Genomic DNA, 16,698 nt, shown 5'->3' on the forward strand with positions numbered 1-16,698 from the left:
AGAGTAAACCATTGGGAAAAATAAGATACAATAAAGCAACCAAGAACTGGCTGTCTGTTTTTATAATCCACACCCAAGCACAAACGTAACCTTTTCCACTTCCTGTATTTTCACTTCTCTTGTATTAAAGAGACTTCCTTTTATTACAGAATTTTGTGGCATAGAAACCTCAGGTCCAAATAACACGGAGAAAATGTGAGCCCAAGACCAAGTATTATGCAAATAGGCACAAGAAAAAAGCCAGAGAAGAACAGCTACTCAGATATTAACAGCTTAACTTCTATACTATACCTGATTGTAATGACTGCTCTGAAACTACGGATGCAGTAAGAAGGAAACAAGAAAAGAATTAGTCAAACAGGCATTACTTAAAATAAAATAAAATTCAGAGAGAACGTGCTATAATACACAATTTATTACACATAACTGTTCACATCAGTTAAAGTGCATCTTTTCTGCTGTGAAATCTAACAAGTTTCACAGCAGTATTGACAAAGCCTCCATTTTTGCCCTACTTATACTGGTTCTATATACTCTGAAATACCTCTTTAGTTAATTTCTCACCTACTACAAAATGCAACAACCTGATGTTCTGTGAAGTCTGACTGACATTCTACCACTGACAGGAGCTGCAAATATCAAAAGGCCAGCTTGCATTCACAGAGCAGGCAAGAAGGAACAAGGGCTTTCAATTAGCTTTGAGGCAGAGACAATTCAGCAAGTTTCTGATGCAGGAAAAGTTACAACAACATCAAATCTCATGATACAAAAAGCTGAGAGGGAAAATCTTTCCAGTTCCACATAGTAAATAAGATGAACACAAGATGTACACTACCACTGAGCAAGATTTTTCTTGCACCATTTGCTCCTTCTCTGCATATTGGAGTTCCAGAATGAATGGATATGACTGCACTCCTGGGGATTGCACAGGCTATACCTCTGGAAATGCAGGGTTCTATGATGTAATGCCCCGTTCCCATCAGGCGAGCTAGATTCAGGTATCCCAGACCCTCCAAACCCCTCATGACTGTGGCCTAAGCAGAGCTTCTCATTAAAATCTCTTGCTCACTTTGGTGCAGAATGTCACCCATTGCCTGACATATTTTGGTGGTGTACATGTTCATGGGAAAGGTCTTTTCACACACAAATTGTCTTCTCTTAGGAAAAACCTTTTTGCTCCTCATTAGAGGAAACCAAAATGATAAATGCAATCATTAAGCACTCTTAAGTTAGCCAAGAAAAAAAGAATAAATGCTTTGCATCTGGTATAACACCACAGTGAGAAGTTCTTCATTGACATGACATAGCAAATAAAGGAAGACATTCAGCAAACAATCAAAAAAACATTTTTAACAAGAAACCAGGATTTACTTTCCCCAGAATTCAGCATGTAATTGCTGTAGTGAACGCTTGCTGTGAATGGATTTGAAGATGTGAACAAACCCTATCTCATGTGCATCCACCTTAAAGTTCTGACAAACACACTCCCCACATAATTTCCCATTAAACCACCAGATATGAACAAAATATGAACAGTAAACAAATTACTGCAGCACATGAGTTCAGTCATATTAGTCAAGGAGAAGTAACTTTTACCTTTTAATAAGCCAAAAGAACATAAAAAAGCAATTACACTTTCCAATAGTGCTTTGAAAACAGACTCCATACATCTTTCTTACACCAAATAGTTATCAGACAGATAAATATCCTGAAAGACACATACCGCGTAAACTGCTGGTGGTTAAGAGAGCCCGTGCTTTATCTGCTAAATCACTATTTAGGGTATTTCCCAATAACAAAACATCAATGGCCTCCTGCTTGGAGCTATCAAAAAAGTTATTTTGAATCGTTCTGGTCACAGAACGAGCACCATCCTTCAGCTTTCCAGCCTGTTAGGGAGGAATATGTATAAAATATTTTATGTTGGACATTGCTCATAAAAACATTAGCAATATTCAGTAACATTTTTGTAAACCTCATTAATAATTTTAAAATCTAGGAAAAATTTGCACCCTTCGCTGTTAAGTAAGAGTCTTCTGAGACTACAGTACTATGTCCATTTTTTCCCCCCAAGTGCTAATCCACATACTAACACCTTCAAGGCACACCTAAGAACCAGATTATTGCAGTTTAATTATTTAAATTAAGTGAAATTCTGCTGGAAGGGGAATACATTTTTTTCCCCCTAAAGCCTTAGTCTTCAAAAATTAAATCAATATAAAGCCATGTTTAGACCACAATAGAGGATTCCAGGCTTTTCCCCATATCATGAAAAATAAAGCACTTAAGTGCCTGTGTCATGATACATGAATATGTGTGCATGTACAAGCACATGAATTCAGAATTCATATTCAGAAATATCCACATTACAGAAGGGACAGCTTCCATTTATAGACTTCTCAATGGTTTAAAGTAACATGCAAGTCTCATGCAGTATCCCAGAAGGAACATACACGCTAATCTATAGCTACATACATACCAAGATACATCATTGTACACATTGCACACCAGCAGTGCAATGGAATAATGCTCCAATAGAACACTAGCAACCTGAAAAAAGAATCTCCAAGAGATGTACTGGTACTACAGTACATCTGGTACTGTACAGATACAAGTGGTATCTGTGGGTCAGACTTATAGATGATAATGTAAATGGTATGCAATGCAGTCTCCTGCTTGACTCAAAAGCCATCAGCATTTAACCTGCATGCACATCACTGATAATGACTTCACAGGCACAAAGATGTTTTCTTGATTACATGGCTTATCTTATGTAGACAAATGTATTTTACCTGCAAAGCACATGTAACACATGCTATTGCATATATGTGAAATATAGATCGTAATCCATCGGGGATGCTGCATGGTATTACAGTATTGTTAAAAATGCTCTAAGTTAACAATCTGCACTGTTCATGGAGGTCCCTTAAGTGCATATACATATAAGTCAAAAGCATAAGAAAACTATAAACCCAATCAATCCGTTAGTTCAATGAACTGTACTACGTAACAAGAAAAGGAATTACTCTTTTGTCAAGGATAAGTAGTAGCAGATTAGCAGCATGATTTCGTAAGACAATATGGATGAAGTGGTGGGGAGCATATTATTGCAACAGAATTTTAATAGGATGCTGCTCATTTTCTGTCAGAAAATGTACGACTTAAGACATGATCCAAAAAACACACTCACCATTCACATATCAGGCAATTAATTGAAAGGAACCCAGAGAGAGCAAAAGAAAGAGTAGGTAAGGAGTTAGATGTAATGAGTATTAACATGCTTTTAAAAAGGACTGTTTTCCAGTACATTAACATGTTTAAAATACATTCTCCTCCATCCCAAATTTCCATATTTTCACTTCTAAGTACTTTTGGATTTTGAAGAATCAAACTGACAAACTTCATTTGAGCAATGAGAAAAAGGAGTTTAAAACAAAATTCTAAGATATATTAGCAGAGTGCTCACAGAGATACTGAGTAGTGACCTGGTCAGGTTTCACTGAAAGAATGGCAACTAGTGGATGGCTTTGAAAGTATTAGAGGTCCTCTTCAAATTGACAGACTTCTATCTGGGAAGCTGCCTTTGAATTATGGTACTCCCTAACAGCTGTACCAGGACGGGGAACCCAGTGACAATGATGGACTACTCTGTATTATTATAAAAACAGCAAAGTAAATATACTCTGCATTTTACATGTTAAAAATTGAAGTGCAAATACAATAAATGCATTTCACAAAGTAAAAATTGTAAGTAGTCTAATGAACACCAGGAAAGTATTAATTTAGGAGAAGAAACAAATAAGGTTGAACGAAAAAGTCAGGAGAAGGGGAAATGCCCCATAAAATACTTACTGTCGCTTTCCTGAGGGTCTGGTTGACATAAAAAAGTAAAACTAAATGTTTTGTAACAAAATTCCATTCTATACTAAAATACGAGCAATTACCGAATGAGAAGGCCTTGATGCACCAATTATGGTCAGAATCAGAAACAAGCCCATTTAGTTCCTTTCATTTTATGTAGCTTACTTGTGATTCTCTCTACTTGTGCAGAGAAGGACCCTGATATGGTTTGAATGAAGAAACAGTGGAAAACAAAATAGTCAGCTATGAATATGCAGTATGTATGGAAATGAGCTGAAAAGAGATCACGTAATGAGAAGCAGTGAATAAAAAGAATTGTATGAAAAGAGATTCCTGAAGGAACTAAGGATAATAATTATGGTTCAATATTTTTTTGTCTTGACAAGTATTATGGGTAGAGAACTACAGCAATAAAGAAGCAACATTGTTTAAAAGAGAAATAAGAGATAGCATTAGGAAACTTGAACCAATCACGCATCAATAAAACCAAACCAAATCAATGAGAAACAGAGCGTGACAGTGCCATATAGTACAATATTCCATTAAAGAGGAATGCAGAAACAGAATTTGATGGTTTTTGGGGTTGTTATTGTTGTTTTTCAAGTGTGTGCAGAACTAAAAAGAAACAGCATGCAAAGGAAAAATACCCCACCACAACCTGCTGAATTTTAGCACTGTTAATCAATGCTATAAGCACAAACAACTATGTCCAGTGGAATGCATTTGAAAAGCAAGGAGATGCACTGAATGAAAGTAAAGCAAGAGAAAGCAGAGGTACAGACAGAAAAGTGAAATGATCAAAGAGATTAGAGCTGATTTGAATACACAGTTTTTTAGAGCTACGATCAAAAGAAATCAAAGTTTTGAGCCTCATCCTTTCCTAGAGGGGTAGTATTATCTGGGAAGCAGGGGCATGGCTAAGAAAGGAGGTAATGAAACAGGATCTGTCTGTCAAGATAACCAAACTTTTCTCATTAAATGCTTTTCTTTTTCCCTATTCACTGGGCTTATTAAGATTACAACAAAACTGCACTTTTTAGAATATTAGTTCGTAAATTCATGACAGAATCTAAAAAAATAAACACACATTGAAGACTGCTGAAGGTTTAAATAAAATGCACTTTACCTTTGCTTTTCCTTCAAGGGCTCCAGTCCCAGCATAAATTTTACTGACAGAATCTCCATTCACAGACCACATGGATCGGAAGACTTCCTGAAAGCGAGTAACCAGCTGAGGCTTCTCAGCTAATCCTAACACCTCCAGTTGTTTTGTTAGCATCTGCAACAGTTGAAGGCAACATTTGCAAGAGAAAGACTTTTATTTTTATTTCTAATATATTTATTAAAAAGTACATCACATTTTTTCAGCATATATACATCCCCCTAAAAAAAATCTTTGCTTTATACCCATTCATATCATACTGAACAAATTAATAATTTAGCAAAAATAAGAAGAGAGAACTAGCAGATGCTGGGAACTGTAATCTCATCTTATAGAAGAAGAGGAAATGGCTTCAAGCTCAAAGAGGGTAGATTTAAGTTGGATATATGGAAAGAATGAGTGGCAGTATATGGATATATGGAAAGTGAGAGTGGTGAGACATTGGAACAGGTAGCCCAGAGATGTGGTTGATGCTCCATCACTGGAGACTTTCAAGGTGAGGCTGGATCAGGCCCTGGACAACCTGATTCAGCTGTGCATGTCCCTGTTCACTGCAGGGGAGTTGGACTAGATAGCCTTCAAAGGTCCCTTCCATCTCTAAGGATTCTGTGACTCTCTGTCACAGAGTAACTGCAAATGTTTTGTGAAGGACTACACCACCACTACCTATTCTGCAGTTGGAAGCCTTGATCTTAAAAGACAAACTGATACTTAACAAAGAGTGAACTGTTTTCATAAAGATATATGACAATTGTGTGATTGCAACTACTGCACAACTGCTGTTTCATCAAACTACTAAGAGCTGGCTGCCTACAGAACAAGAGAGTATGATGCTATAAATCAAACGGCCACCTACCATTTATTTTTATTCATCTATCACGTGAAAGGTACAGCTACTTTTACCATCTACTTCCTACAGAAGCATCAGGAACAGTTCTGTATCTGGAAATGCACACCATTTTTCCTACCTCTAAGCCAAAGAAAGCCTGCACGCTGTTTGTTCTATCCAGACAGTCCAAGCAGTTTGTTCTGACAGTACCACTTTGAGATCTGTGCCAAGGACAATGAGAGACAGAAACAGAAAACAACTGAAATAACTCATTTAACGCATATCCTCAGTAAAGACAGGGACATTAAGATCTGAACCAGAACAGTACATTATGGTATTGTCACTGCATTGTTATTGCCATCTTGAGTGCATTTATAAATGCATCAGCAATAGAGGGTTAGCTACAATAACAACAGTAAATTTGCAACAGCACTGACTATACAAATGTAATTAGTTTTCTGCAAATAAGATGAGCCTTTAAGTTTTTCTGCAGTTCTCCTTGCTTTCTTGGTTAAGCTGTTACGCAACAGTAAGGTTCATTTTCAAAGAATCTAGCTAACACATTCTGTAAGAATTTCAGAGAGAAATAATTACAAAAACAAAAAAGATAAACAAAGGAAAAGATAAAAATAACTGTCCTAATGGAAGTAACAACAACTTGTGATAACATTAAACTCAATTTCAATCTCTCTTTACTTTCCTTTTCCCCCCCAAACATAAATGGAAGTTAAACATCTTCCCTTTAGCTCAACAGATGATCGATGCTCTCAGGATCCCTGAAGCACATCCCTTCTTTGAAAGAAGTCCATTAATCTTTGCTAAAAACCTCTCAGAAGGCTTTTTGGCTGGCTCTGAAGATAAACATCTGATGGTTCTCCCAGAGATTTATACTTTTCCTGTCTTTTGTCATTCCCACCACACCCTTAGTCCAAATAAAGTCAGTAAAGGTTGATAACATTTACTCAACTTAAACAACTAATAAAAAAATTGCTGAAAATGTTGAAATATATTCAAGGTTATTCCGTTGCTATCTCTATATTTGATTTGAAATAGAAAGAAAATTAGTATCAATATTAGAGGGCACCAGAACTCTTCCCTCTCCCACTGCATCAGCAGACAGAACCCAGGCGGTAGCAACGTTCCTTCACTCAGCAATTCCTGTCATGGAAAATCCCACAGAAAAGCTCTGCCCTGGTGTTAATTAAATGGAAGAAGGATGCAAAGGCGAGAAGAACAGGAATATTACCCATCCCTAGCCCTGCCTTTTCCTGCTGAGATCTTTGCTCTAGGAACAAGAAAGGGGAAATAAGGACAACATACATACAAGCAGGACCAAGTAGCACACAGCAGGAAATACAACATGCATCCTTGCTACCACAGGATACAGAGCCCCAGAATTCTGATATAACTGTAATTAGAGTTACTATCATGGTACTGGTTTACTGTCCATCACATATCTCAATACTTGCACAAGTGCTAGAAAGAAAAAATCCATTTCTTTAGCAGAAATGCTTGACTTAAAACAAGTATCAGCTGTTGAAGACGTTCCCCTATACTACCCTTGCCTCCTCTCCCACCACTAGCTGTATTTGCTGCATCAGCAATACGTTCTTACATGATCTGCAAAAAGCACAGATTGCTGATCAAAACTCAGTAATGAATCTTGCCTACAAGGCTACTGAATAGCTGACTGTTCACTTCTTTTTTTTTTCTTCCCACAAGGACGTTTCAACGTATGTTTTTTGTACCTCAGTAAGATGCATTTCTCACATTCCAATATGATGTTTCCCGAATAATAATTCTCCCCAGTTGCAAATCTTTATTTTAAATCCTCTGGAACTCATTTATGTTGGGTAAAGATCATACAATAAGAAGGTGTTACGATGTATTATATTTAAAACTCATATGGCTACTGTGAATGACTCATTTTGTGGAGAACCGAATATGTCAACTGGGGGGAATCCAGATAGAAATTTCAAGAAAGACTGCACTGAAAAACGACATTTACAAGAAACTGAAAACAGTGTGCTCCACTGTTGAGGAAAATAGGAATAAGTTATACAGGGAATGGGAAAAAATATTCATTCTTCAATCCCATTTGAGTGCACTCAAGAAAAAGGACAATCGACCACATTCTCAAAATGATGAGTTTGAAGAACCTGAAATTAAGCCATACCCCACCAATGCCTCAGAGACCGTTTCCATCAAGACTTTCAGAATATATTCAGAACAAAACAAAATTTTCATGTTCATGATTCATATTCACGATTCATATTTCAGTTGCTGAACATCATCATCTTGTATACAACAGAAAGACAATAAGAAAAATATTTCTATTTAACTTATCTTCTGGCTACGAGGTAGAAAGCACATCAGAATCATAATTTAATTTCAGTAAAGTTGTAGGAAAAAAAGAAGAAAGAAAATGCAAACCTTTTAACTTCCTTCCCATCAAAATAAAAAAATCCACATTCTAGGAATTTCTGGACTTGAGGCTTAAGCACACTGTGTAGTTTTTCTGCCTTTCCACCTTTAACCATTTGATGATAGTCAAAGTTCACCATTTTGATATCAGCTGAATGTTCAGATGCCTTTAAGTGGCTCTGGTTTTGTAAATAGAGAAGAAAAGAACATAAACATGCTAATATATGATCATGGAGTAGCATAAGTAAAACGGGATCAAACGAGGTTAAACAAGAGTTCAAACATTTTACAAGCAGTTTTATTAGACACTCTGTGCTTTCAAAATTGTTTTAACATTACTGTGTAACAAATCACTCAAAACTGACAAATATTTCACCTTTGTTTCTATGTTTGTTTGTTTTTTTTTCCTTATCACAAACAAAATAGTGTTTTGCTTTGGTTTAGTTTTGTTTTGCTTACTATACTAGGGGTCACCAAGCACACATATGACAGCTTCTTCTGTTAAAACATTTCCCTTTACAAAGCCCTTCCACTAAATGCACCACTTCAGAAATAACAGACAAATTATTCAGATAGCTGTGGAGGACAGCTTGAGTAAAATTTCCCCTTCAATTCCCTGAAAAATCATAAAACTGTTTGCAAAACCTCTGGTGATACTTGTCTTAAGCAGTACTTTTATGATAGATTCTCTTTTAAATCCAGGCAGTAGTTGTTGCTGGGTATATTGTATCTATTTCATTTTTCAAAGGCTATATAAAAGCTTCATAGCACACACACCAATTCCAAGGAAAAGCACAATGAGAGAAAGGTAATTCTTACCTGAAAAGCTTTGCTGAGCATGTGCTCCCCTTCTTTTGCACCAAGTAAATTCACAATAATTTGTTTGCCATATAAATTTTTAAGCGTTCGGAAATGCCTGTTAACAGAAGAACAATTCCATGCTCATTTTCTGAAAATGCCCATGCTGAATATTAACATGAGCATGTGCAACACTGACACAAACATAGTGAAGATTCCAATAAGTCTTTTATTATGTTATGGAAAGACAAGCCAATGTTATCCAATAACAGCACATAACAACTGACTCTTTAACTCAGAGAATAGCATCAAAAATGTTGTTTGACAAAATATATGTAGTTAAAATCATAATGTTGTGAAATGGTTGCATCAAGAATCAAATGAAAATACTGATTTTACTTTTACAACAGCAGTTGACAAATACAGTTATTCAATACGTATCTATTATAATTTTTGTTCTAAATTTAATGAAGCATTTCACACTCTTACATTTTTCTCAGCCTTTTCAACAAAGCACTCAAATGCACAAGAAAACCTGCAGACATTTGAAAAGACTGCCCAGACATTCTACTGCTTTGGAAAATCACACTTTTGCAGGAGCAAAGCCTCCTGCTTGAAATAATATATCCCATCACATTGATATATCACTTATCAGAGGTTCATAACACCTTCACAAAAACTCAAGACATCACCTGTCAAAAGCTGGTGCATTCGCCTCGAAACCCCTTGACATTCTGACACGATGGGATCCCACCTGTAATGTAGACATTAAACCATTTGTCATAACACATTTGACTTGTTCTTCAAAGACCACTTAACCCTCAATGACTAAAAGTGGCTTAAAAATGCATTGTATCATCTAAACCAGCTCCCCCAAGTTCATTTCACCTTTCTAACAAAGAAAAAAATACTTTTTTATTTAATATGTTTATCATCTCACCTAATTATTTCCGAGTAAAAGGCATGTAAATGTTTTAGAGGCTCCACTGCAACATGCTTACATGCCCAGCTTAAAGAACCTAACATAACTGCAAAGCATGAACTTTAAAAAAAAAATTCCCTATAAAAGCTACATCCCAATAGTAGTTGCTGATGAAATCCCTCTTCCAAGAAAACAGGGATTTAATTATATTGCTGAAACTTGTGACTTCCTGAGAAATCTTACAGAAGAACAATTCAGAGGAAACCGGTCTCTCTGCATATCATTAGATAATCTATTTCGAAACTGCTATTTAAATTAAAACAAAAAAAAACTCCGAACTTCAAAAACAAAACATTTCAAATTAATGGACATTCAACCTTCTTCAAGAGAGCAATCAGAGACTCAAAAGTAGCAGATCTGCTATATTAAACAATAGCATCAACTTGCTTCCAAAGGGCAACCTCATTCTGCTAGCTAACTGCAGGAGAGCCTAAAAGTTACTCCATGATGCTTAAAAAGACATGAAAAAGAATTATGAGTATAATTAGATCCATCTCCTGCTTACCTGCAGGCCTGGCTGTTCCCAAAACAAAGGAACAGACCCTCTAATCTGGATGAAAGATGACACAGAATCATCTAAATATATCACCTATTGAGAAAAAAAAACAAACAAAAAATACATAATATTAGAAGGCATCAGAGAATGTATGGAGGTTTAAAATTTCTTAGCCTTAGCTAAACATACAGAAAACAAAACATATTTATACATTGCCTATTCCACTGTGCAAAATACCATTTGTCTGCCTCACCCTTATTCCTCACCCAGATCTGAACAATTCATAAGAAGTTCTGGCACTTCTACGCTTCCTGTGGAAACACGGTTTGGAAAGGTTGAGAAAATATTGCAAGATTCTATTACTTGGGCCTGAATGACTTTTGTACTAAGAGTAACCAACTATTTCGAAATCCTGATAAAAACCTTACAGGAAGCTGTTGTTTCCTACATCGCAAAACACATAATAGTTGAAACGTAAATCAGGACACAGAATATAGCAATGCAGCCTACTCAAAACACCTGCATAGATTTTGTGCACCAGAATGTGAAATGCAATGGTCTGCTGACTATAAGGAGAAGGAAACTCAGTGGGATGATATGCCACAGACATCTAGTGACATGATCTGAAGGAGGCTTGCACTGAGAAACCACAGGAACCACTAATTAAACTCCCCAAAGTGAATTTGCATGGGCAGAGCTCTAGCAAGATAAAATCCTACTGAAGTCACTTAGGATTTCCAGTGAGTCAACCAAAAATACCTACTCACACGAACTGCAGGAACAACATCTTGGTAACTAGGTTAGCAGGGAAAGAAAGTTCAAAGAATGATTTAATGGCTCCTTGCATTTTGGTATAATAAGGGCAAGGAAATACAACCAAATGCAGCAGAACTACACTGGTTTTAAAGACTACCTTTCAGCTGAGCCATATTAAGCAACCACGGGAATGCTTTTATCTTTCCCCAGGCACCAGGCAACACGTATCTGCCAAAGTCTCTTTTGCTGATGTTTACAATTAGCTCAGCTAAAAGCAGAACACCTACAGCTCAAGCTAAAAGCAAGTATGGCCACCTACAGCAGCAGTTCAGCTGATGGGTAACACCTACTTAAGCAAGTGAAACTCAGACCCATGCATGTCCTGACCTTAAGCTACATGAAAAACCAAGATCAGCAAATTATGTAACCTACTTAGATTCCTCATTTAGCAGCAAAGGAACTATTCCCATATCTGCTGGTTACACACTTGATTCATAATCTGTAGGGTTCAGGAAAATAAAAAGAACTTACACCAAGCTCATCAAATGAACATGCACGGTGTCTGACATACCTGCTCTGTTTCAACAAAGTTAGCAACGTGACCATCATCATTGGTTCCCCGGACGTTAAACCTGGTCCCAGCTCGCTCACAGCTTAGCCGTGAAATGAGACAAGCCTTTGCCTGCTTGTGAGCTGCATAAATTGTCCTTATCTCCACTCCTCCACACATGAGACGTAACAACCAGTCATCACAATTCACACCATAGTGTTTCAGATGTAAATGTAGTGATTGATTCCTATTAGGAAAAAAGATGTATATATATGGGAAGAAAATAAAGCACAGCTCTATTTGTTACACCAGATGCTAACTTCTCGTATCTTATGCCCACTAAAATAAATGAGAAAAGGAAAAAAATACATCATAATTATGTGATATAATTCTTATTTAAACATACTTAAAATAGCAGAGTTTACAATGGAATAGCTTTGATGATGGCACAGTAAAAGTCATGAACTTTAATGATCTTAAAAACAAACAAACAGCTAAAAAAAAAAACAAAAAAAAAACCCCATAGCATCTGCTCTTCAACTAGAGAGAAAAAAAGGAGAGAGAAAAAGCACTCCCAAGTAGAAATACATTCATAACCAATTGATTTTCAGAACTCTGTAAGTATCAGTTTCAGGGTTAAGCATGGTTGCATTTTATGTTGCATATAAATTGCATGTAAATAAAGGTGAATGTTGGGATTTGTGAGAGTTGGCGTTTCATTGTTTTTTTTAAAGCTCACTCTACAGGGGCTTGGCTTTTGGTTTTCTTTGGCAACGTTTGTTGTATAAGAAGGAAGTTTTCTGTATAGCAAAAAAAAAAAGCAAACTCTTATAAGAGAATTGCTGATAGAGCCCAGAAAAATCTATCACAATTGCAAATAAAGTTTGGTCTAATTGTTGGGAGTATTTACTTTAATTTTAGCATTTTCATTCTAAATTTCTAAGTAAGAAAAAATAAAATAAACCAGCAACTTATCAAACATGTCAGCTGCTTTAAAAGTATTCAGTAATGAATACTCAGTATAGGAAGTTCCGCACGAATGTGTGGAAGAACTTCTTTACAGTGAGGGTGACGGAGCACTGGAACAGGCTGCCCAGGGAGGTGGTGGAGTCTCCTTCTCTGGAGATATTTAAGACCCGCCTGGACGCCTACCTGTGTGACGTGGTGTAGGGAGCCTGCTTTGGCAGGGGGTTGGACTCGATGATCTCTAGAGGTCCTTTCCAACCCCTACAATTCTGTGATTCTGTGATTCAAATCAGGTGAATACATTCGTTTTACAAAAAAGTACATGGATGTACTACAATAGAAGGTTAAGAAAGTAAACAATATTCCTCCCTGGACTGTCTGAGACTGGGACTGTTGAACAGAAAAAGCCCAGAAGAGCTTCCTGAAATGCATAAGCAAAATACTAGGCCTTGGAACCTGTGATACTTCATCTTCTTCCTGTTAAGACTGATTCTTACTGGGGAAAAAAACCAAAACACCAAAACTGAGAAGTTTTACATCACTGACGAAATGCAAGGCCAATCAGATTTGGACAGGATCATCATGCATCACCACACCTTGAAATACTGACCTACAAACAGCCCTTTTCCAGACACAAAGCTAAATAGCCAGGTTCCCTTAATTCCTGTAAATCTACATTAACATGTAAGTCACTGAGGACTACAACTTCATTATTTCATAGAATCACAGAATCATTAAGAATGAAAAATACACTAAGATATTCTAGTCCAACCATCGACCCATCCCCAACATGCCCACTAAAGCATGTCCCTAAGTACCACATCTATATGTTCATTGAACTCCTCCACCATCTCCCTGGGCAGCCCAACCTGAACCTTCTCTGGCACAACTTGAGGCCATTAGCTCTTGTCCTGTTGCTATTACCTGCATGAAAAGCCTGACCTCCAACCTTGCCACAACCTCCATTCTGGTAGTTGTAGAGAGCGATGAGTTATCCCCTGAGCCTCCTCTTCTCCAGACTGAATAACCCCCCCAGTTCCCTCAGCTGCTCCCAATCAGACTTGTGCTCAAGACCCCTCACAGCTTCACTGCCCTTCTCCAGACACACTCAGTGGGTCTCAGTATCATTCTCATAGTGAAGGGACCAAAACTGGACACATTATACAGGGTACTGCCTCACCAGTGCTGAGTACAAGGAGATGATCACCTTCCGCTCATTGGCAGAAACATCAGTATTCCCTTAATAATTTTGTGTGAAAACTTGTACTTATTGAAAGATATTCTGCAAAACGATAGTAAGTTCAGTGGCCAAGCAGTGTGTGTTGTAGTGTAACATATCTGCTCTGTTTCAACAAAATTAGCACCAGTGCAATTATCCATGTGATAAAACTTTTGAAAACACATTCGGAAACTACATATAGAAAAGCCCACCATTTTAGCATCCACCATTCTCTAAAGATTAAATTTTTTCTTGAAGTTCCATTACCACACATTCTAAAAAATCAACACATTTCTGAAGAATTAAAAGACACCAAAGCTGAAACATAATATCACAAAGACTATTCAAATCCAAGTATCATACCAGAAGTAGTAAAAACCTGTCTCATCCAATTAAGAAATACCAAGCGGCCATGGAAACATGATATCACTAAGATTATACATATGTCCTCAGAGTTAAAATAATGCTCTTTAGCTAATTAATATTTATGAGGGATATATTTAAGAACTGACAAAGACAGGGTTGAAAACTTAATGCAGCTCAGTTTGCATAGACATACATTACTCTACAGAACATCTGATAAAGCTCACTGTGAACTCACCAGAAAAACCTGTTGTCAGTGGTGTGCTCTTGCATGCTGCGGTGAGCATTGAGACTAAGATCTAAGCTGACACCAGTGGCAGACCACGCAAAATAAAAGTTGCCTGAATTCAAAACTTTGCGCACTTCTGAAATGCGATCTTCATCTGTCGATTCAATTCGTAACGATACGAATTCGGTGGAGGTAACTCGAAAGACTTCAGAGTCTTGAATCTTTCCCACAGACATGCATCCTGTTACTAGAACCAAATAATGCAGCAACGTGTCTCCTGGAAAAGCAGATAAGACACATGTAAGAGAATTAATCTTAGACTGTGATGCTGACATATTCATAAGTGAAGAAACGACTGGATTTTGTGTTAAGGGACATGGTTTAATGGGAGCTATTGGTAATAGGTGAACGGTTGGACTGGATGGTCTTTTAGGTCTTTTCAAACCTTGGTGATTCTATGACATTCTTCAGTGCACACAATCTCACCCTGACTTGGCAGAAAAAAGTATCAACATGAAGAAGCCATTCCCAACTTCAACAGAATAAATGGAAACACAAACAGGAGAAACTACGCTGAAAATTACAGGGATTGCGAAAAAGGAAGTTATTTTTGTCCACTCCCTCATTTCTGGGTGTGCTCCAAACTTGCAAGTTACTCTACAAAGACAAAAGAAAAAGTCAAGCACAGTTCCTGTTCTGGAGATCCTGAGCTGTTCCGTTTTGCAGAAGCAACACGATTTTCTTTCCCAAAAGAGAAATTAAGGTTTTAGATAAGTTTACTCACCCAGGTTTAGCCTTAATACTCCCAGAAGCCCATATGCATCCATTACTTTGGAGTAGGTATTCTTGATAGTATCTTTTTCCGCAGATGCTAAGAAAACAAAACAAAAAGTTTTATGACATTAAAGACAGTACGCTACGGTGTGGAAAATGAATCTGCTCTAAACTGAAAATCCAGGAGAGTACAGCTATATTGCTTATATAAAACTGCAGGAAAGAAATGAGAATTTATAAGCATATAGCATCTTATAGTGAATAATGAGTATTTGATTTTATGACAATTATGATACCCTCTGTTTTAAGCCCCCCTCAAAAGAAACTTGCATAATCCTCACTGGTAGGTATTAATATTATCACCAACTAACATAAAAAGGATCGAAACCACAAGCACATTGGATCTGTAGTATTTTAGAAGAAACTGAAGTATATCTACTACTACTTACCTAAGAGTTAATTTTAATGTACACACTTTAGAACTCTAATCAGCTCTCAAAAAAACAGGCAAACAAGGTTGGTAGTGGAGCCAGGCAACAGCCTGCAGAACAGAGCAGAAACAGGATCCCACTTGACCTGAGCTGCTTGCTGCTCATGACTGAGTCTGCTCCTGAAGCACAAGGACTGACAATTCCAGCTGTGCCACTGGATCAATTGAGATTCTCAGGCCATCAAGGATCAGCACCTTCTCCTTCCCCAAAAATAGTTAATTTTCACTTTGATGCTAAAAAGCAAGCTAGCAGTTCAACTCAAGGAAAAGTGTAAACTGAAACACTCTCTACTCTGACACTGTCATGTCCTATTTCATGTCAGCTCTCTTCCTACTGAGCATTCCTAAGCTTAGCACAGCGCTGCCTGCACACAAGTCCATATGCCTTTTGTTTAAATGTCTGCCAGTTTTTTCCTTAAGGGAGATTATAATCCACTCTATAGATGAAACAATTATTTAACCTTAGTCTGAAATCCAAGCTAGCTCAATATATAAAATGCAATTAAAAAAAAAAAATCCTTCTTCAACTATTTACGCTGTATTCTAGAATCTAGAACCAAATTAAAAAGAGCACTATAGAAGCAGAATTCTTCCCCAAATCCTCATCCGTAGTGTTACGAGCCACAGCTCATATAAACACATTGCTTACAAATAGCAATTTTAACAGCATCACCAAACTGTGTTTTGCTTAACTAGAACACCATCAGGCTAGGAAGAACAACTCCCAACTTCCAATCCATTTTTCTATTAAGCATTCAATGAGATTAAAGCACTCTTCCAAACTCATCTTTTGGTAAGC

General features: G+C 37.1%; 1 protein-coding gene across 12 annotated transcripts in view; it reads right to left on the reverse strand.

Moving 5' to 3' along the window:
* Nucleotides 1–16,698, reverse strand: part of SYNJ1 (synaptojanin 1) — a 55,409-nt gene that overhangs the window by 29,448 nt on the left and 9,263 nt on the right. For 8 of the 12 annotated variants that reach the window (XM_015881412.2, XM_015881404.2, XM_015881392.2 and 5 more), the window contains exons 3-13: nucleotides 15,420–15,506; nucleotides 14,645–14,912; nucleotides 11,880–12,105; nucleotides 10,562–10,645; nucleotides 9,767–9,828; nucleotides 9,096–9,192; nucleotides 8,286–8,455; nucleotides 5,992–6,073; nucleotides 4,988–5,140; nucleotides 1,724–1,889; nucleotides 292–315 (exon numbers count right to left, since the gene is read on the reverse strand). In XM_015881412.2, coding sequence (XP_015736898.1) covers nucleotides 292–315; nucleotides 1,724–1,889; nucleotides 4,988–5,140; nucleotides 5,992–6,073; nucleotides 8,286–8,455; nucleotides 9,096–9,192; nucleotides 9,767–9,828; nucleotides 10,562–10,645; nucleotides 11,880–12,105; nucleotides 14,645–14,912; nucleotides 15,420–15,506 — 1,419 coding nt within the window. The remainder of the gene's footprint in view (nucleotides 1–291; nucleotides 316–1,723; nucleotides 1,890–4,987; nucleotides 5,141–5,991; nucleotides 6,074–8,285; nucleotides 8,456–9,095; nucleotides 9,193–9,766; nucleotides 9,829–10,561; nucleotides 10,646–11,879; nucleotides 12,106–14,644; nucleotides 14,913–15,419; nucleotides 15,507–16,698) is intronic. The other 4 variants (XM_015881434.2, XM_015881447.2, XM_015881442.2 and 1 more) reach the window with 2 other exon arrangements.

The sequence above is a fragment of the Coturnix japonica genome, chromosome 1 (genome assembly GCF_001577835.2).
Source record: "Coturnix japonica isolate 7356 chromosome 1, Coturnix japonica 2.1, whole genome shotgun sequence".
NCBI classification, from domain to species: domain Eukaryota; kingdom Metazoa; phylum Chordata; class Aves; order Galliformes; family Phasianidae; genus Coturnix; species Coturnix japonica.